Source organism: Glycine max, chromosome 7 (assembly GCF_000004515.6).
Source record: "Glycine max cultivar Williams 82 chromosome 7, Glycine_max_v4.0, whole genome shotgun sequence".
In the NCBI taxonomy this organism is placed as follows: domain Eukaryota; kingdom Viridiplantae; phylum Streptophyta; class Magnoliopsida; order Fabales; family Fabaceae; genus Glycine; species Glycine max.
Genome location: NC_038243.2, coordinates 17,111,986 through 17,134,978, shown reverse-complemented (window position 1 = coordinate 17,134,978; position 22,993 = coordinate 17,111,986). Strand labels below are relative to the sequence as shown.

The window sequence follows — 22,993 nt, the reverse complement described above, 5'->3', positions numbered from 1 at the left end:
AAAAATGCACTGTTGTGGTACTACCTTGCCCCTGTACGGTGGAACAGAATCTATAGAATTTCCTTCTTTTTTATATTATTCTTCACAATGATCTTCCTTTAAAAAACCCCGCTCAACACATGATTAAATATTAAATATAATATATAGCTCCCAATAAAAATTCGAACCATGGATTGGTGACCAACGAAACCCTTCTGCTAGAACCAAACCCCGTTAGCATGTAAAATTTCATTTGAAAAGTGACAAAAGCTACTCACCGTGATAATTTCCAGTTTGATAATTAACATATCCACTTGAAGTAGAATGCTGACTTGTTAACCAAAGCAACATTCTATACTTTGGAAAAGAAAATAAATGAAATATATTTAATGAATGCTGGTATCGTCCTTTGGTGTTTCCATTATTGTATCATACCTGCCTGCGGCAAATCTACCAAACTGGTCAATTTCTTGGACACTTGGTCTACTAGTTTCACACTTACTGTTCTTCCTACATTGCACCAATCTAGCAACAGCATTAACTTTATTAACAACTAGGGGAAGTAGCTCAGTGGCCTCGTCTAAAAATTGAGCTCCAGCTCCCGTTGCGACCTCTTTGCCGTGAACATTTTCCAATTTTAAAAATAACTGCAGCACACTCTCAGCTGCTGCATCCAAGCTACCGAATGCTTCCTTGCACACGGCTATGGTTTCTCCCAGTTCACTCCCTTTATCAACTGAATTTTCTTTGACTGGAAATTTAGTTAGTTCACATGTTGAATCTGCAGAACAAGGTTCTGAATTCTTGATGTCCTACAATAGGCATTTTGAGCAGCAAATATTTGAGTTAACTGTTAAGTCATTGATGGCGCTACTTTTCATAATATATTAACAGGTTTTTCAAATTCCATTATCAAGTATTAAAACAGAAAGGATTACTTAATGAGTCAGAATGCATATAAGGAAACAGGTTTAAAGTACTACTGCTTATGTTAGTATATTTATTATGCAACTTAAAATGCCTATGAACTGTTATTGTGTGGACTCAATGCTAAATGGAGCATGACCCCATAAAGGATAATTGAAAGAACAATAACTTTCTTTTTACTACCAAACCTAATATTCTTCACAAAGTGCTTTCATCATGTTCGATTGCAAAAGGAAGGGCATAGTTTTAAAGTATGTCGCCCTCATACATACCTGTTCAGAAGAATTTGTCACTTCCTCAGTTTCCTTAACCTGCAAGGATCTGTCTTCTGATACAGTATGAGTTGCACCTTTATCCTCAGAGCTTTTTCTACCACTTTTATTCCCAACAGGACTGCTAAAAAGTTTCTTGCAATCCCCTGGGTAATCCCATTGCACAGTATATCTTGCAGAAAACCTTCTAACTAATGAATTCCTCGACTTTACCTGCACAGATATAAAAATCTGGGTAAGATTAAGAAAATGAACAATTACAAGCTCAAGAAAATCTAAGTAACTGTCGCCTACATCAATTATATGATATCTTACTCCCTTAAAACTTAAGTTTGGAGCAATTCTGCCTCATCTAGGTATATCTTAATTTCCATAAATTGTCACATTTCCTCATTAAGACTTTCTACTTTTGCAAGAAATTAGTTTTTACTACTTTAATAATCAACTTTTCTTGAATCCATGACATGTTCAATACTGTCAGGTCCTCATCTGATCCATTGGTCGAGGACATCTAAAATACTATTCTAGTACATTTTTGAAGCAAAAGAAAATATTTATTTTTGAATGAAATTAGCATCATAAATCAGCTTTATTGCGAAAATTATATTCTAAATTTCACAGCAGCAAGCTTACAGGAATTTTTCCAAGAAAAGTAGGACAAACAAAATCATGAGATTAATTCAAAGTTGTAGAAACAAGACTTGCTCATTATTTAATTCCTTTACACTTCCGAGCATACAACACTAACCTTGTGTGTATTTGATAAGCTACCAAAATGTTGCTTAAACATGTCACTGTCTTCTTCAGATGGTAGACTTCCCAAATTGCCTTCAGTAGTTGTTTCTGACACACTTCCAGATTCACTTAAATACAACTGCTCTGCTTTACTCTCAGAAACTTCTTCAGAACACCAAGAAACATCATTATTGTTACAGCCAACATGTTCTGGAGCAACACCCCTCTTTTCATTCTTGCTAAGGTTATTAGGCCCAAAGGAGTTCTGGTCCTCACAAATCACAGCCTTATGTTGTCCTACAATAAGCCATTATTTAAAAGGTTAGAGCATATTTTTTTATGTTTATGTCATGGATTTATTTTTATTGAAATTGTGGGGTTTTAAAAACCAAACCACAGATTGAACCAGAAAGACCTCCATGGTTTGATTGATTTCACCAGTTACATTTTTTATTCAACTGTGATTAAACCATATGATTGAACCAGAGACAGTTAATTCATGGTCCAATCAGTTCAACCAGACAATCTTGTTGAGTTTCCAAAATATTCCATCAGCCACTTTGCTTGCAATACCAAATACCAATTACCCAGGTGCGTTAAAAAGTACACACAGAAAATAGTGTATAGCCTGAAGATTTCTGTTAGTTACACTAGTTTTCGTCAAAATCATATTCTTCAAACCAAACTTGAAAGGAATTTGGTTGACAGATTTGGTCTTCTGTGCTATCATCAATAAAGATGAAATTGAGAAAATAAAATTATGTGAGAACAAGGGTTCAACTTACTTAGACTCAAGGGAATCTCTGGAAACTTTGTCTCACATAAATTCTGCATCTCTGGGGAGGAAAGTGCTTCCATACAAACAGTATAAATAGAGTGCCAATGGTTGTCCAATGGAATGTTGCTGAAATTTAGTGACTTAATGAGCAAAGAACTGATATGCCACCACCAAAAGTTCATGATTGAGATTTGAAATTCAACAGTTGTGACTCACCTATAAGTTCCTCCAAACCTTGAAGAATCTTGAGAGTTCAGAGTATCAGGCAATGGAGAAGCATGATCGGATGGAATTTGAACTTCAGGGGATGAAGGAGCATACTCCTAATCATAAATGCAAAAGATATTACAGTAGACTTATAAAATCCTAACACTATTATGTTGTAATTAAGAGCTAAGAGATTTTTGCGTTGTATTGTAGCACCTATGTTATAGACACCAGTACAATAGACTCCTAATTTTTGAAACCTTGATACTTTAACAGGATAAGCTTCAACTGGAGTTGGCTGTGCTCTCATGCAATGCCATCATGACATCCATGGATTCTCAGCCAAAAAAGTAAGCCACAGATGTGGCTTTGGGCTTAATATCTTGTTACACCAGAAAGATAACAATAACCATCAGATGCAGATGCAGATGCAGATTTTGTAAACACTCCAATACCAGAAACTTTAATTACCAGACACAGTTTGACAGTGACTAGATTTTCTCTCCTACAAATGACAAGGAACCTGGACAACTCTTGCACATTCTGAAACTGAAACGTCCACTAAAACACCAGTTTCTGACCAAAAATAATACCTGTACTCTTCAATGATGGAGATATATCTGTTCTTCAACATGCTGACCAGTACATATAGTTTTATTCAAGTATGGATCTCCATATTCCAAAGAGTTTTCCAATATGATATAAACAAGCTTCTGAATCTTCAAAATACTATTGTGGGTAGGGGTTCAGGATTAAAATACAAGAGTTTCTAAGAAATAATAATAAAAAATATTAGAGTACATGTACCTCTAATGAATTGCAATTAAGATTCTTGTTGACATTAATGGAACTGGTCACTTTTGCTTGAGCCCATTTGGGAAGTCTTGAAACACTAAATTTAAAAGATGAAGCCTCACTATGACTGCTTTCAGGATAAAGCATTCCATCCCCACTTTGGCTGTTGTTCCTCAGTGACCAAACATCCTCAGGATTGATCTTGGAATGTCGGCATTCTTCTTTGCAAAACGATAGATAATTATAAGCCGGACGTTGAACAGAACTTCTTGGAGACAATGGATTATTTTTTTCCATTATTCTCTCCAATATTCTAGCAGACAATGGAGCAGGCAATTTCCATACAAAAACACAACCATTACCGTCCACCTGAATATGGATAAGTTAATCAAAATATTAATTACAAAAGATAGGACATCAACAATATTAGCTAAAATATGAAAAGCCAACATTTTTAGCTGAAAATTGTTAGGCTAGCTTATTGAATTAGAAATGGTTGGTAAAATTAGTCATTGGACTAGTTGATGAATATAAGATAACACAAAAGGTGATGTTTATTTGATTTTTTTATATATAAATCTATCTTTATTTTATAGACAAATATATTTTTATGCAATCACTTAGTTTTAGGTTTTCTACTTAATTTTGAACTCTTTCCATTTTTTGTTAAAAGATCAAATATTTTATGAAATATAAAATAAAACTGTAAATTAATATGGTATATTTAAATTAATGTTATATGTACATAACTAACTTCATAAAAATAAATAAATAAATTATAAAGCATTCACTTTAAAACTGCATATTAACCCAAAGTTGTGTAGAAGAAACAAACAGTAAGCATGAAAGAAGCTCACCGAAACTATATGCTTGCAATCAGGCAAGAAGATGACACCAGTAACAATTTCAGCATGCCCTGTGGCCTTCGCAACCATCTCTCCAGTGATAAAGTCATACATGCATATGGACTTGTTAGAGAATGAGCAGACCACGTAAGTGCAGCTAGGATCCATTATAACCTGTTAACAATATTAGCTCCTGGTAGAGAAGGTTGACATCCACAATCTTTTTTAATAATGAAGCTCACCTTTATAGGTTCTCCAAAATTTTTATCATGATTGTAAGACCTAATTAGTTTCTGAGCAGCCATGTCAAACGTCTTTATCTTCTTATCCTATGAGAATGATAATGATATTAGTTTCTGAGCAGCCATGTCAAATGCCATTATAATCTTATCAAATTGATACGTGCACAGACTAATTGTTATAGAATTCACTTGGAAGGTCTTCCAGAACAGGCAACCCTCCCTTGAATTTTGAGGAGTCTCACTGTTAACAGACATCTACTTCACCTGCCCAACAGTGACAACAGTCTCACATGTCCGATCCACAGCCATGTCATAGACAGTTCCACGTTGTAAAGCCCTTTGACGATGTTGCTGCAAAAATTTATAGCCACTATCTGCTATCACCACATCACGAAGCACCAGGAAACTGAAAGAAGAATTATGTTATTGTCAATCATAGAGGAAAGCATTCAACAATGTCATACAAATAATGTTGGGTTCACTGGCTAGTGTATTATATAAAGTAATTTGAAAATCAGAAATGCGACAGCCGCATAGATTAAGCACATAACCATCAAATGATAAAACTTAACAAAAAATTACTTATTCTAAATAAATTAGTTGCCATTTCCATGCAAAGCATAGGATATCTCAAACTGCAGATTTTATAGGTCTGCATTTGGCATCTATGAAAACTGCTTCATAGAACAACATTCAACATTAGCGAGGAATTAATTGATTGTTCAAATGGTTTTTCCTAAAAAACACAAATTAGGATAAAAGCAAATGATATTTTATAGTTTGTAGAGTATGCTGCAATAGAAACTTTATGAACATATGTTTGAGTGCAAAAACTACTTTTCACTCTGTCTTTCTCAGCTTCATTTTTAAAGAGGTTGGATGCCTGGATCAGCTTTCAGATCAACTGAAAATTACAATCCTAATGTTCTTTGTAATTTGCATACAGAAATACAGCTAAAATTTTAAAATTTGAAATTATGACTACCACACACATTACTAACTTAAAAAAACTAACAAAACTAAAATACCCCATTGCTAGGAGGTTCCTCTCTATGCAAAGGTATGGGAGAGGGTCATTGTACACAGTCTTACCCTTGAATATGCAAAGAGATTATTTTCAAATTCAAACCCATGACCAACTCATTACCAAGACACAACTTTACGTTGTGTGCATTGGTCCAATATATAGCAAATGGGATACACAAACCAATTAAATTTGTTTTGGCTTCAATAACTGTCTTTCCAGTACATTTTGACTCCACTCCAGTAATACTTGTTAATTGGAAGGCACTGCTAGACAGTATTTCCTAATTCCAGTCATTTTCCATAAGAGATTGGTAATACTTAAATTAGATTTATTTAAAATTTTCTTCCCAAACAGAACCAGAACCTTAAATTTTTTCAGTTTTCTCTTATTCAATTGTTAAGCAAAACCTACAGAGCCCCTTACTCCCTTTTTGTTTAAAATTTGTTTGATGTTGTAATGCCAAATCTCTACTAGCATACCTATCAGAACTACAACTGAGGATCCTGCAACCATTGCTGCTAATTTTGATAGAAGTCACTGCACCCGAATGATCATCAATGCTGTCAATGAGATCAAAATTTCTGCCACATACAATCAAAAAGTCATTGAAATGCATAACCAATCAACTAGTTTATCCTTAAAAATTGCACAAGCACACCTTTTCACATCATAGAGATGGATCATACAATCTCGTCCCCCTGAGGCAAGAAAGTAATTGTCTTTTGCAATTTCCTTAGATATATCTTGGGTGGACAAGGTAAAGCTTAATGTAAGAATCTCTGCATCATGAGCACCCTGGAATAAAGTGCAGGATATAAATTACCATAAAAAATGTTGTGAACCCTCAAATGGTTTTACGGCACAGTAATTTCTAAAATAAACTCAGGTGCCTAAACTCACCTGGAAACATGTGTAATCTGATGTATGAAGGTTGTATATATGAAGGTTTCCTTTGCAATCACCAGCAGCAAGATAATTTCCATCTGAACTAACAGCAAGTGATCGAAACTCTTGATTGGTAAGATCTGCCTTAACTGCATCACGTTCAAATGTCCCAGCAGTTACTGCAACAGTAGACAGGAAGAGTGCAACTTGTGAGAAATAAATAACTTAAAAGAGGAGAATTGAGAATTTTTTTAACAATCTTGAGTTACCTAAACATGAAGAACTCAATAATTCAGTCTTCAACTCTTCAGCATCTTTTAAAAAATCAGATTGCAAAGCAATATCCCATATCCTAACTGTACCATCAGCAGAGCAAGTTGCAAAAGAAATTCCCCCCAAACAACCTCTAGCAGTGCATGCAAGAGATGGATCATGCATGTTTTCACAACATAGATTCTTGATGTCCCATATGCATGAGGAATGTGAAACTAGCACAAAACACTTTGTGACCTGGAAAATATTGACATTTGTTTTCGCATTAACCATTGACAAAATTGTACAACACCTTATGGCCTAGAAAATATGAGGAATAAAGCTTGCTGCAACATCCAGTAATTTACAAGCAAAAGACTTGAGTAGCAACAACTTCATTAATCTATTATGAATAGCTAACCAAATTTATCAAAAACAAAAACCATTATAGAAGGAATATATCTGAATTTCTGTGTTGATGATCACACAAGTCGCTTATAATCACAAATTAGGCTAGGTTCAACAGAATCAGTCATAAATACACAACAACAACAACAACAACAACAACAACAACAACAACGCCTTATCCCACTAGGTGGGGTAATTGAATCCCTAATTTCTAGCAACAACTATTTACATATTTACCATGTTAAATGTGCTACTAACAATCATAAATACACAAGAATAGATCAAATCCCTAAATTGTGGTAATTGAATCCCTAATTTCTAGCAACAACTATTTACATATTTACCATGTTAAATGTGCTACTAACAACCATAATGAAAAACATATCAGATGTAGTATTTACCCGATTCACATCATGTATGTCATAGATGTAGAGACTATGATCTCCATAAATGACCACTGTAGAGAAAACATAGAGAATACATCAATGCACAACACAGGATTATGTTAAATGCAATCAAGTGAATTAACAAGACAAGTTGAAGATTCAGCACTCACCAATCTTTTCTAAGGCTGAAAACTGACAGGCAACTGCATCAGGCAGGGCAGGCAACTGTTCAAAATCCTGTTCAGGGACAATAGTATGGCTAACAGAATTGCTTTCTTCTTGAAACTTTTTGGTCTTTGAATATACTATACTACCCATGTATTCTAGAGAGATGGGGGTAAATAATTGGACTATTCCATTATTGCATGCACAAGCTATTAGCTTTGCAGATGTTGATAATGCAAAAGCTTTTTGAACCTGAAAATGAGAATTTGGGAATTATGAAAAAAATTCAAACAACTAACAGTCTAACACCAGAATAATTCCTCCAACAAGTAACAACTCATTATCAATAACCAGTACAGTTCATAATGGCATGATCAACTTTACTTTATGAGTTTGCCACTTAGAAACTACAAAGAATATAAGAATGTTCCATATTGTACTTAGAACATCATTTACTTTTACATGGAAAATATAATTTAGGGTAAAATATGTTTTTGGTAATCCTGCCTAGGGTAGCTTTGCTATTCTTAGCCGGTCCCAAGCCCGGATAAAAGGAGAGGGTTGTGTTAGGCTTTCGACAGCCAACGTTAAACTTTGTCGAATCTCTATGACATGGATCAATTACGTAATAATGTGAATGCTAGGTCGTTGCCCAGAAGCAACGCGCTGTATGGCTTGAGTACAGTGTCAAAAGAGCAAGGGCCGCTGCATCGCCGCCCGGATGTAGTGAAAAGTAAGCAAGGGTTCCCACATTTTCGTGAACGGGTGTGGGTAAAGAAGCTAGTTCATGACAGGAGGATTCGCTTTGGTACATGGAATATAGGCACACTTACTGGAAAATCTATGGAAATAGTGGATGTTATGGTGAGGAGGAAGATCAATTTTATGTGCCTACAAGAAACTAAGTGGACAGGTGAAAAAGCGAAAGAATTAGACAACTTGGGATTTAAGCTGTGGTATATGAGAAAAATCAGATCAAGAAATGGGGTAGGGATTATTGTGGACAAGGAGTGGAAGAAGGATGTCGTGGATGTAAGAAGAGTAGGAGATCGTATCATAGTCTTAAAATTGGTAGTGGGACAGGACACCTTTAATGTTATTAGTGGGTACGCACCTCAGGTTGGGTTAGCAGAACACTTTAAGGTAAAATTTTGGGAGGATCTAGAAGAGGTACTTCAGGATATACCCCAAGGAGAGAAAGTTTTCCTAGGAGGGGATCTCAATGGACATGTAGGTAGCGTGGCTAAAGGTTTTGAGGGGGTGCATGGGAGTTTTGGCCTAGGGGAAATGAATGGGGAGAGTAAATCCATCTTGGAGTTTTCGGAGGCTTTGGATCTTTCTATAGCCAATACATGGTTTAAGAAAAGAGAGGAACATCTTATCACTTACAAAAGTGGAGGGACATGTTCTCAGATAGATTTCTTCCTTATCAGGAAGTCTGATAGGAAGTATTGCTTGAACTGTAAAGTTATCCCGGGAGAGAGCTTGACTACCCAACATAGAGTTTTGGTTATGGATGTAAGAATTAGAGATAGGGCAAAGAGAAGAAGTCCTATGGTAGCACCAAGGATCAAATGGTGGCACTTGAAGGGTGAGAAACAAGGAATCTTCCAACAAAAGATATGGGAGGGTTGGTGTGGACAATCACAAGGAAGTGCAAATGATATGTGGAACAAGATGTCCCAAGAGATTATTAAAGTGGCTAAAGAGACGTTGGGTGAATCTAGAGGTTTTGGACCTAGGGGTAAAGAATCGTGGTGGTGGAATGAAAATGTTCAGAGCAAAGTTAGAGTAAAAAAGGAGTGTTTCAAGGAGTGGTCTAGGTGTAGAAATTCTGAAACTTGGGATAAGTATAAGATAGCTAGAAATGAAACCAAAAAGGCGGTGAGTGAGGCAAGAGCCCAAGCTTTTGACGGACTATACCAAGCTCTAGGAACCAGGGACGGAGAAAGATCTATATATAGGCTTGCTAAGGGTAGAAAGAGGAAGACTAGAGATTTGGATCAAGTAAAGTGTGTTAAGGATGAAGAAGGCAAAGTCTTAGTGCATGAAAAAGATATCAAGGAAAGGTGGAAGGCGTATTTCCACAACTTATTTAATGATGGATATGGATATGACTCTAGCAGTCTAGACACAAGAGAAGAGGACCGGAACTATAAGTACTATCGTCGGATTCAGAAACAGGAAGTAAAGGAAGCGTTGAAAAGAATGAGTAATGGTAAGGCGGTGGGGCCAGACAACATACCTATTGAAGTGTGGAAAACTCTTGGAGATAGAGGTCTTGAGTGGCTCACCGAACTCTTTAACGAAATTATGAGGTCAAAACGCATGCCGGAGGAATGGAGGAGAAGCACGTTAGTGCCAATCTATAAGAACAAGGGGGATATACAAAATTGTGCAAATTATAGGGGAATCAAGCTCATGAGTCATACCATGAAATTATGGGAAAGAGTGATCGAACGGAGATTAAGAAAGGAGACTCAAGTTACTGAGAATCAATTTGGTTTCATGCCGGGAAGGTCGACCATGGAAGCGATTTATTTATTACGGCGGGTGATGGAGCAATATCGCATGGCCCAACAAGACTTGCACTTGATTTTTATTGACTTGGAGAAAGCGTATGATAGAGTGCCTAGAGAGATTTTGTGGAAAGCTCTAGAGAAGAAAGGGGTTAGGGTTGCATATATTCGAGCTATCCAAGATATGTGTGATAGGGTATCGACTAGTGTTAGGACACAGGGTGGAGAGTCAGACGATTTTCCCATCACAATTGGTTTACATCAAGGGTCAACCCTTAGCCCCTACCTTTTTACCTTAATTCTGGATGTCCTCACGGAACAAATCCAAGAGATAGCGCCGAGATGCATGTTTTTTGCAGATGACATAGTCCTCCTTGGAGAGTCGAGGGAGGAGTTGAATGAGAGGTTGGAAACTTGGAGACGAGCTCTAGAAACACATGGCTTTCGCCTAAGCAGAAGCAAATCGGAGTATATGGAATGTAATTTCAACAAAAGAAGGAGGGTTTCTAACTCAGAGGTGAAAATAGGAGACCATATTATCCCTCAAGTCACACGGTTTAAATATCTTGGGTCTATAATACAGGATGATGGGGAAATTGAAGGGGATGTGAATCATCGCATTCAAGCAGGATGGATGAAATGGAGAAAAGCATCGGGGGTGTTATGTGATGCAAAGGTACCGATCAAGCTAAAGGGAAAGTTTTATCGGACTGCGGTAAGACCGGCGATTTTGTACGGAACAAAATGTTGGGCGGTCAAGAGCCAACATGAGAATAAAGTAGGTGTAGCGGAGATGAGGATGTTGCGGTGGATGTGTGGTAAGACTCGACAGGATAAAATTAGAAACGAAGCTATTAGAGAGAGGGTTGGAGTAGCGCCTATTGTAGAGAAGATGGTGGAAAATAGACTTAGGTGGTTTGGGCATGTAGAGAGAAGACCGGTAGACTCTGTAGTGAGGAGAGTAGACCAGATGGAGAGAAGACAAACAATTCGAGGCAGAGGAAGACCCAAAAAGATTATAAGAGAGGTTATCAAAAAGGATCTCGAACTTAATGATTTGGATAGAAGTATGGTACTTGATAGAACATTATGGCGGAAGTTGATCCATGTAGCCGACCCCACCTAGTGGGATAAGGCGTTGTTGTTGTTGTTGTTGTTGTTGTTGTAAAATATGTTTTTGGTCCCTCAATTTGGTTTTAGTCCTCCAAAAAAAATGTCCTATTTTTGTCCTCTAATTAGGAAATACTCCACTTTTGATTCTCAAAGTGTACTTTCTGGCAGTTTTATAACCACCATTAAATGCTAATTATAACCACTTTACCAAAAGTGGAGTATTTCCAAATTATAGGGACGAAAATAGAACAAAAAAAAAATTGGAGGACTATATCCAAATTTGAAAAATTTAGAGGGATCAAAAACATATTTTACCCTATGATTTAAGTCTCTACAGGTCAGTTACATCATAGCATTTCATCCATAAGGATTTCCTTTTGGAAAGGTACCTTTGGCATGCTAAGATTTATTACAAAAATGATAAAGAGCTGGACATACCTTCAAGGTCACAGACTTTTCGACCAACATCCCAGAATTAATAAGGTATAGAATGCCTGTAAACAGAAAGAAAATGAGTAAGGTGCAAAATGCAAGTAAACAGAAAGAAATGAAATTGAGCTAGTAGCCAACACATCATGCCAATCCAAGAAACATGAATGCCTCAAAATCTTAAAAACAAATATCAATCTTAGACTCTCTCTGAACTGCATCAAACCTGAATCAGTCAGTGTATATATGGGAAAGCAATCGCCAGCTTGTTTACAATTATCATGGCCACTACAGCCCCACATAGAAGTGATAGATGTAAAAGAGCTTCCTTTAAGAATAGAAAGATTGGCAGGCTTTTCATGTATCGCTAATGATGTTGTCCTGCTAATCCCTCCATTTAGTTGAGTCTTTCTAGAAGATCCAAGTATCCAGAATTTCAAGTGCTTCTTCCCAGCAGTTACAAAAAATTTTGCATCTGATGAGAAGCTAACACTTGAAATAGTTGAACAAGATGAAGTTGCTTGAAGCTTTGTTATCAGTTCACCACTCCGCCAGTCCCAGAGGTAAATATATCCCCCAACAGATACCAGATGTTTACCTTGGACAGAATACTATATAATGAGTAAGAAGCCGTGAGTAATAAAATTAAAGGCAAGCATATGGGTTGCTAAAGTGTAACCAACCATTGGGTGAGAGACAGATGCATGTAACTCCATATACATGACCTTTCAATTCAGAGACAAGGGATAAAGTAAAAGAATCCCATACTAGTACTGATGACTGGTTTCCTGCCTGCAAAACATAGTTAGATTACTGTGGAAAGTGTAAACAATGAACCCTTTTATGTGTTATTCAGTTATTCCCAATCTTTTCCATATCCATACAAGTACTGAATGCTCCAATCATGCATTAATCAAGTTCGTTTAATGAAGATATAACTATGAAAAAGATACATTTACTGTTATACCTCAACTTTGTAAAATTCTAATCATGATGGTTATTAAAGTATTTTGTTAAAGTTCAGCATTCACCTACTCCTTATCCTTACCCATAACCAATTCACACCCATTGAACCATATAGATGCAAAACAGATCAATACCTAGCCTCCTACATATGCATCAGTGCAAATATAAAACATCATCTTATGTATGATGTTTCAATTTCATAAAAATTTATAAAAATAAAATAATTATTTTCAAATGACATTAGTAATAACAAAAAAATCATAAACACAATAGCATCCTTTATACTTTGTTTGGATTAGAAGTGAGATAGAAATGATAGAAGAGAAATAAAATACAAAAGAATTGTTGCTAAAATGGATAGAAATAAGGAAAGAAGTAAATTAATTTTTCTCTGCTTACTTGAATGAGTGATTAAGAAAGTGAAAAGAAATATATAAATAGTATGAAAATGTTTGTATACTAATTAAAAAAAATTAACCCAGAAAATTATTTATTATTGGTTTGACTGTTTGTTTAACTTTTTATGTTATAATTTTTTTTTGGGATCCCAGAAAAAAAAAACTTCCTCCTTATTTTTGCCATCAAACAGTGAAAATTTAATACTTATCATATCTCCCTTCTCTCCATTTCCTTCATCTCTTTTTACTCAAACTAACATAGGGTTGTGGAGGGTGGGAAGGAAGAGTCATGAAATCAGCTCAGCATATGACAACTCCATACGCTAACAAGAAACACACATATTCATCAATCTTATTCACTCAGGGTATGTTTGGATGAACTAGTTCGGAAGAAAATTTCCATTTAAGTAAATTTAGATATAAAACATTCATGTGCTTTCCACCCAACAACTTAAACTTTGAGAAAATTGGCTCATAACATAACATGGAATTAGAGCCTCAATGACCATGTAGTCTAGAGTTCAACCATTGCTTCCTCTATTATTCTAAATAAAAGTTGAAATTAAACACAAAATACAGTAGTTCAACAAATTTCCCACACCACAAACCCAAAAGGCTCTTTCAGTAGAGGACTTGGTAGACATAAAACCATTAATGTGTTTTCACCCAACAACTCAAGTTTTTCAAATAGTCAGTTCATGACTTCATAACAGTAAACATTTCATTTGTTTAATTAAAGGACAACTAGAATAAAGTTTCTTAGCTGCTTATAATGTTGCTCTAATAAAAACATAGGATAAATTATACTTCTCTCCCCTGAAGAGATGAAATTTATCAGGGGAGATATACAGGAAGATAGAACAATATGTTTTAGGGAGAATTTAGGGAATGCGGAAGCTTTATTATTGAAGAGAACGAAATGAAAAGCCATCCTCCCTTCCCTATCAGACTCCTCTATGCAGTTTCGAACCAACCCTTAGATATCAAATGGAATGAGTCAAATATTATTAAGAAAATAACAGCCAATATCCTCAAGAATTGATCAAAAATAAAAAATACAGTTCAAATCACCCTAAAAAATCATCATCCTTGTGCTCATTCAACAGGACGAAGTTATTTTATTTATAGGATCTAGAACTTCTTTCAGTGTGGTTACTTTGTGAATGTATAGAGCATTAATATCTAAATCCAAGTTACGAGAATTGACTCTTACCTCTCCAGCCGCAACAAAGCACCCATCTCGTGACAAAGCTACACAACTCAAAGGCTTTGGTGATCTATTAGACACCATGAGGTGTGACTGAGTGCCCAAATTCATGTCATATATCACCACCACAGAACCTGCCAAATAAGCACATTTGGAACTCAAGGCATTTGACGCTAGCCCATTGCCATTCTTTGTTGTCAACCCAATGACCTCCTCCAAAACCAGCTGAAAAGGGATGAAAAATCCGAACATTAGGATCACTGAGAAGTTGGCTAATAGAAAAAATCACCATTCAATATGCAAATTAACCACCATAATTTTACTTATCTTGCATTTTCTATCTCAATTTTCTAAGGAAACAAACAGTGTTAAGGTTTATGATCCTCAAAACCAAGATGCATATCACTCTAAAAAATTTCAAACATAATTAAGGAGCACCCAGAAGAGAAATTACATATTGATTTGGGGGCACTACACAAATTTACCTTGAACAAATTCTCGTTAGTTTGAGTGACTAAGAATTATATTCTCTTTGAACAAGGTCCCCTTTTTCAGACTTTAAATGAAACAAAAAACGCAATTTCATTGGCCATTAAGTTTTCCACGACTCTGAAGTATCTGGGGTCCAATGTGGCTTCTGGATTCGGTTCTTTATACCAAAAAAACCTTTCCTTTCGGAGTTTCTAGCTCGATTTTCTCGAGAAACAAACCCTTTTCAGGGTTTATATTCAAAAGGCGCATTGTTATGTAACACCCAGAAAACTCACTACTCGTAACTTCTCATGACACAAATTATCTGATTTTTTGCTTAACACGCAGATTCTAGCTCAAATTTAAACAACTATAGGTTTTATAGGTCGGAAAATGAAAATGCACTTTGTTTTAAAAATGAATAAATTAAACTAAAGAAAACCTTTGAGACGGTATGGGGTTTGTTGAGTCTGCGAGTGGGCTTCATTGTCGTTGGAGAACCAAGGAATCACCAATCAAGCAACCTTGAAGAACATCTTCAGCTTCACGAAGTTCCGTTGAATGATGTCACTGAATTTTGAGAGAGAGAGAGAGGCGGGAGTTTTGCACAAATGAAAATTGCAAATGTATGTACGGAAGCATTTTGACTTTTGAGGGAGGCAAAAAACCATGACTACTATTTACTTCCAAACTTAAATATTTATTAATAAATATATATTTTAAATTTATAATGAATTATTTATAATTTTTATCGTAATATAATATTATTTTTAATTATTGATAATTTTTTGTTTAAAATATATTTTTCATCCTAAAAAATATAAAAATTTCCAAAGTTACATCCTAGCAAAATTTAAAATATGTTTTTTATTCTTACAAAATTTAAATATATTTTTTTAACTTGATCTAAGGTTGAAATACTTGAATCTTCGTGCATATTTTTTTTTACAATATGTATGAACGATGTAAAAAATATTACATTTTATATGGATTATATACATAATTGATATAAAAACATCATATATATATATATATATATATATATATATATATATATATAAAAGTTATATTTATGTTATATATATAACTTAATGTAAAAATTCATTATTGTATGTTTAGATTTATTTGAATCTACATTCGAACCAAAAAATGATACATTTTAATTTTATAAAACAAAAGAATGTATTCGAAATTTTATATAGGCGAATTTCAAACATTTTTATATTTACGAGAATGAAAAATATATTTTAGTCTAATTTTTTTAAGAAAACATTGAAATTGAAGTTAGAAATAAGTTATTAAAAATTATAAATTCAAATATATAAGAAATCAAGGAAAAAATCTTTAAAACATTTTCTTTAAACAATGGCAGCTAAAAAATACTTTCGTGAAAGAATAATAGTTAAAAATACTCTCCATAAGCGGAGTTTCAACTAAAATTTAGGGGAAACCATAATAAGATTTAATACATATATCTAACATAATACTAAAATATTTAAAATTTAAGTTGTAGTGTAAACAAAAAAGTTATCAAGAATGTCTAACACAATTAGTTAAACAAGATGTGTGAATATACTTATATAACAAATTTTACAAAAAAGATAGAGAAAGGGAGAAAAGTGAGAAGAGAGAAAAAAAAATTGAAATGTAATAGATAATATGATAGACACATAAAATAATTTTGCATAAATTGTTGAAAGAATTGTTATACATGTATCATATATCATGTTGTAAATTTTTATATACCTTATTCAATTTCTACCAATAAAAAAATATATATATATATATATAAAGTTGAACAAAAATATTATTAAAATAAATGTTTAAAATTTATCTTAAAGCAATGTTCTAGTTTATAATATGGATAAATAACCATTTACGTTCCTGAATGTATAGAACACTAATAAATTTGTCTCCGAAAGATGAAAATTCAAATTGTAGTCACCGAAAGTGAAAAAAGTACAACAAATTTATCTATCCGTTAACTTTCGTCCGCCACTCTTAATGAAAGAGCTTATATGACACAAAGGACGAAAATGTCACAAAAGGACGAAAATGTCACAAAAATGATTGTCAACATGGCTGTTAAATAGATTAGACCAAAATGTTAGTAGGTTTCCATTAGACCAAAATGTCACTAAGTTTCCCTTAGACTATTTTGTCGGATCTTAAATTTTGTTTCATTTAAGTATAAAATATAATTTAATTTTTATCTTTTTCTTTTTATTGTTGCAAGCATAACATTATAATAAACACTTGAAAAAATAGGGAAGCAATCATAGTCTAGAATAAATATAATAATGAACATAATATTAATTAATAAACACTTACAATTTTGATCTAACTTATAAAAAATAAGAAGTTAAGTTAATCCTTACAAAAAAAGAGACCCGACATTATGCTTATTAATCAATATTATGCTTATTATTACGTTTGTTTCAACTTATGTTTGTTTTCCTTTTTTTAGTGTTTATTGTAATTTTATGCTTGCAACAATAAAAAAGAAGGAAAAATGAAGATTTAATTATATTTTATCCTTAAATAAAACAAAAGTTGGAGTTGGACAAATTAGTCCAATGGAAACTTACTAACATTTTGGTCCAATGTAAACTTATTGACATTTTGATTCAATATATTCACCAACTATGTTAGCAATCATTTTTGTGACATTTTCATCCTTTGTGTCACGTAGGCTCTTTTATTAACAGTAATGGACAAAAGTTAATGGATTGATAGATTTGTCACATTTTTTTTTCTTTCGGGGATTAAAATTTGAATTTTCATATTTTGAGGACGAATTTGTCAGCACTCTATGTAGAAGCAAAGCTTCATGGTGAATCAAGAGTGATTCAAAGATGTTTTGATGATAACAAAGATGATAACAAAAGATGATGACAAAGGTGATGACAAAAAACTCAAAGGTCAATCAAAGAATGAGTTCAAGATATTCAAGATAGAATCAAGAACACTTCAAGATTCAAGAGGAAAGTTGAATTCAAAAATCAAGAATCAAGATTCAAGAGATCAAGATTCAAGACTCAAGATTCAAGAATCAAGAGAAGGCTTAATCAAGATAAGTATGAAAAGGTTTTCTCAAAAATTGAGTAACACATGGTTTTTCTCAAAACATGTTTACCAAAGAGTTTTTACTCTCTGGTAATCAATTACCAGATTGTTGTAATCGATTACTAGTAGCAAAATGGATTTGAAAAAGTTTTCAAACTGAATTTACAACGTTTCAATTAATTTCAAAAAGTTGTAATCGATAACAATGTTTTGGTAATCAATTACCAGTGCCTTTGAACGTTGAAATTCAAATTCAAATGTGAAGAGTCACATCCTTTCACATAAAAACCTTGTGTAATCGATTGCACCGATTTGGTAATTGATTACCAGTGATTGTTTCTGAATAAATCAAAAGATGTAACTCTTCAAAAGGTTTTTGACTTTTTCAAATTGTTTTTAAGTTTTTCTAAAAGCTATAACTCTTCTAAATGGTCCTCTTGGCGAGACATGAAGAGTCTATAAAAGCAAGGCTTTGATTTTTGCTTTTCAATATACTTTTCCAATCAATCTTATACAATCATTTACAAGCCTTGAATCTCTTTGAACTTCTTCTTCTTCTTTGTGCCTAAAGCTTTCCAAAGTTTTCTGGTTTTCTAAACCTTGAAAACTTGTGTTATTCATTCTTTTCATCTTTTTTCCCTTTGCCAAAAAGAATTCGCTAAAGACTAACCGCCTGAATTCTTTTTGTGTCTCTCTTCTCCCTTTTCCAAAAGAACGAAGGACTAACCGCCTGAATTCTTTTGTGTCTCCCTTCTCCCTTGTCAAAGAATTCAAAATGACACAGTCTGAGAATTCTTTTGATTCTTCTCATTCCCTTATACAAAAGTGTTCAAAGGATTAACCGCCTGAGAATTCTTTTGTATCCCCATTCACAAAGTATCAAAGGTTTAACCGCCTGAGATCTTTGTCTTAACACATTGGAGGGTACATCCTTTGTGATACAAGTAGAGGGTACATCTACTTGGGTTTGACTGAGAACAAGAGAGGGTACATCTCTTGTGGATCAATTCTAGTGGAGGGTACATCCACTAGGTTCAAAGAGAACAAGGGAAGGTACATCCCTTGTGGATCTTTACTTGTAAAAGGTTTTTTAAAAGGTTGAAAGAAATCTCAAGGACCGCAGGTCGCTTGGGGACTGGATGTAGGCACGGGTTGTTACCGAACCAGTATAAAAACTCTTGTGTGTTTGTCTCCTTCTTCCCTACTCTTTTAATTTTCGTTCTGCATTTAATTTCCAGTTTTACTTTCTGTTAAATTTCTCTTATACTCTTTATTCTCTTAACAACTTAGTAAAAGTCTTAGAAGAGTAATTTTTTAATTAGTAAAGGTTTAGGAATAATTAATTCAACCCACCTTCTTAATTATTCTGAGGTCACTCGATCCAACACTCTGTACATTCAAAATTCAAAGACAAAAAATAATTATTTACCCTTATAATATTACCCCATTTTATCGGTGAGATTTGTTATGAATTTACACTTGTTAGTTTTATCTTAAATTTATATAATTATTATTTTTAAAAGCTCATAATACTTTTCTTTTATGAAAATATTATAAATTGTTTCTTTTTCTTCACTAAAATAATTTTTTTAATTTTTCACCAGCATCATACAATATATGTCATTTGATGTAACAATATAAAATATTTAATGAAGCCATTGATCAAAAAGGTATCCATTTTTTGTCTGTCTCCATATATTTAGTGATATCCCAAAATTCTTAATTGTTTAAAGATATTCATTTTTTATCCATAGGAATTTAATGTACTATTAGAAGGTTTACAATAACCACACCATATTCAAGCTACTGAGTTGGACTTTCTTAATTAAAGATCTCCATTTAAAAAAAAAATTAATCTCAAGGTATTAATTGAAAATATTGCATTCACACCCAAAATAAATCTTAATTGTTGTAAAATAATAAGCTTATATTTTCAAAACATAAATATTTTGTTTCCTGAGATATTGTTATTTACTTAACATCAAAGTGTCATGGAAGTAAAAGAGGAAACATTTTAGTGGGATATGAAAATTTCCATTCTTCTATGATTTTTAAATGTGCTCTCATGTGAACATTTCTTCATTCACCAAAAAAAAAATCTTCTTTTAATTCCTTAACCAGTAACACTAATCAGTAAGACCCTTTCATTTATTACAATCAGTACTGTGTAACTTATTGTTGCTTGTTGCCTCCTTTCCTCTCACCACCCTTATTGTCACCATTATTGTTGTTTCCACTGTTATTGTCATCGTCAATGCCACCATCATTGTCGTCTTCATTGTAGTCACCACTACCATTGTCACTATCACCTTTAGCACCAGTAATGTCATTGCTACGACCATCATCATCAATCACAATTGTCACCACCACCACCATTCATGTCACCATTGTTTTTGTTGTTGTCACCATCATTAACATATTTGTCTTAACAATCATCACCACTACTATCACCATTAGCATTATCATTGTCAGTGCCACTATTCCCACCATCATTGTTGGCCACCATTGTCACCATTAATATGACCACCGCCACCATTTTAACCACAATCATGTCACCACCACCCCATCATTGTCATCAACACCACCATTACATCTATTGTTACAACCACCACTATTGTCATCACTGCAACTACCACTAATATTATCATTGTTGTTGTAACACTTTATTTTTTGTAAAATAAATAAAAAGAGTTTTATTAAAAAATTAAAAGAGTTTTTAGAAATTAAATAAATGAGAGGAAAAAAAATTTGTTACTTAAAATAAGAGATGTTTTAATTGGTTATTTATTTAATATAAGAGTAAAATAAAGTTTCTTTATAAAATAATAAAATAAAGGAAAATAGAGTAAATAATAGGCTCAGGGTACCATAACTATAAATAGAGACATACTAAGTCATTTTTTACCGTTACAATATGTCTCTACACTCTTTCTTCTTCCCAAAATTCATTTTTCCTTCTTCCTCTCTCAAAGTCCTTTCTTTTTCCTACATACACACAAATTTGTCCCAGTAAAATTATGATCCCATAATCGTTAACTGTTGGATCATACTAACATTTGGACACCGCCTTTGCAACTCATTTTCTAACACTTCCACCATTGAGATTTGTGAAATAGTGTATGTAGATAGAGAAATATCCCTTACTCACAGACAGTAAAATTGAGACTCAAATCCCTTCTCCTTCTCTTTAATCCTTGGAAACCTTAGTAGAACAACCCAAGAAAAAATCTTGAGAAATCTTAAGGAACTGCTAGAGATGCTGCTATCGTTGTTGGACTACACACGTGAACCCGCTTACAGTTAAGGGATGAGTTATTCACAGTTGGGGAATAGTAAGAACACGTGTAGATCTTAGAAGATCAATTGGAATAAGTTTTGGGGTGTTTCTACAATTTTGATTATATCTTTACAGTTATAACTGTGAATTATATATGTTTTGTGCCATACAAATATTACTACTGTGTGATGTGTATATGATTCATGAGATGTGACAAATTGTTATATTGAGATTATGAAATTGTAATTGAGATTATGTGTAAGTGATAAATAGAGTATGTGTTGAATTGTAAGATACATGTATATTGAGATATTGTATGTATTGATTTATGAGCTATGAAATGTACAATCATACAACTATAAGACCCTTTAAGGGCAACGAGTTAATGCGCAACGAGTTTTATGATGGATTCTACAGTGGGAATCCAATGAGTCTAATCACTTTAAGACACGGCGAGTTAAAATGATTTTGAAAATAATTGAGTAGTTGTGTCTATTGCATAGTCCATAAGTAAAGTCTGTGTTTATGCCATGTATATATTAATATTGTGTGATGTATATATGATTCATGAGGTGTGATAACATGTTGCTTTGGAATTATAACACTGTGATTGAGATTGGGCATGTGTGATAAATTGAGTATGTGTTGAATTGTAGGATATATGTGTATTGAGATATTGAATGTATTGAGTTGTGAGCTATGAACTGTATAATTACACAACTATAAGACCCTTTAAGGGCGGAAAGTTAATGTACGACGGGTATTGTGATGATATCCATTGTAGGAACCCGACGAATTTAATCACTTTGAGGCGCGATAAGTTAAAATTATTTTGAGAACAATTGAGAAGTTATGCCTGCCAAATGACGACTATGCCTATAAAGTTGTTTTAGTTTTTTTTAGAAGTGAAGCTCATGACCTTTTAGAATTTTTCATTGAGTTATGGCTATCAAGATGATGCGTTTTTATTCTATTAATCCTTACAATAACTTATTTCAATTTTTTGTATTAGGAAATAAGCATAATGGTTTTTTGTAATAAGGTTGGAAATGTCTTGAGGCAGAGTGTTGCTCGTAGCACAAAAGCACCTGTTTCATGCATGCTTAATTACATTCGATGCATGTCTTCAAGCAAGCTTTTCATTGGAGGTATTCACTATTGTAGGAAAAACATTTGTGGATACAAACCACACACCCAGTCGCCAGTTTTCTTATGGTTTTATTGTTTTGGACTTTGCTATTTTAGGCCTTTCATATGGAGTTGATGATTAGTTTCTTAAGGATGCATTTTATGGCTTTGGAGATGTGGTTGATGGTAAATTCGGCTTACTTTCATCATTGTCATATATTGTTTAAATTTAGCCACCTGTCAGTCTCACTTTACCATATGTTCTTCAGTTTCCTTTGATGTCATAATAATTTTGCCATGGCATTATAATCATAGTAAGCATATCATTTGTATGTCATTGCTAAATAACTATAATTGTTTTTTGTGCTGGTGTACTCGATGGAAAATTTCTTGGTTTCATATTGACAAAACTGGAATAAACATAAACATGTGGCTGGTGAGATTTCATGCATGCATTAAAATAGTGAATTGTTAAAACAATGAATTGCATCAAGAAATCACAGGTTTGAGTAAAGC

General features: G+C 33.7%; 1 protein-coding gene across 2 annotated transcripts; it reads right to left on the bottom strand.

Moving 5' to 3' along the window:
* Positions 1-213: 213 nt before the first annotated feature.
* Positions 214-15,637, bottom strand: LOC100798924 (mitogen-activated protein kinase-binding protein 1). Of its 2 annotated transcripts, none has more exons than XM_006583562.4 (20): positions 15,449-15,637; positions 14,542-14,760; positions 12,648-12,756; positions 12,191-12,562; positions 11,974-12,029; positions 7,909-8,155; positions 7,754-7,809; positions 6,962-7,202; positions 6,708-6,871; positions 6,466-6,602; positions 6,287-6,388; positions 5,045-5,186; positions 4,781-4,867; positions 4,551-4,712; positions 3,706-4,062; positions 2,908-3,014; positions 2,699-2,817; positions 1,927-2,210; positions 1,179-1,391; positions 214-791 (listed from the first exon to the last, which is right to left on the bottom strand). In XM_006583562.4, exons 1-20 carry the CDS (start codon positions 15,491-15,493, stop codon positions 366-368), a joined length of 3,645 nt encoding a protein of 1,214 aa, XP_006583625.2. In that variant the 5' UTR covers positions 15,494-15,637; the 3' UTR covers positions 214-365. The 2 variants fall into 2 exon arrangements, with proteins under 2 accessions (XP_006583625.2, XP_040872993.1); XM_041017059.1 differs by lacking the exon at positions 15,449-15,637 and adding an exon at positions 15,021-15,364.
* Between the last annotated feature and the right edge of the window lie 7,356 nt (positions 15,638-22,993).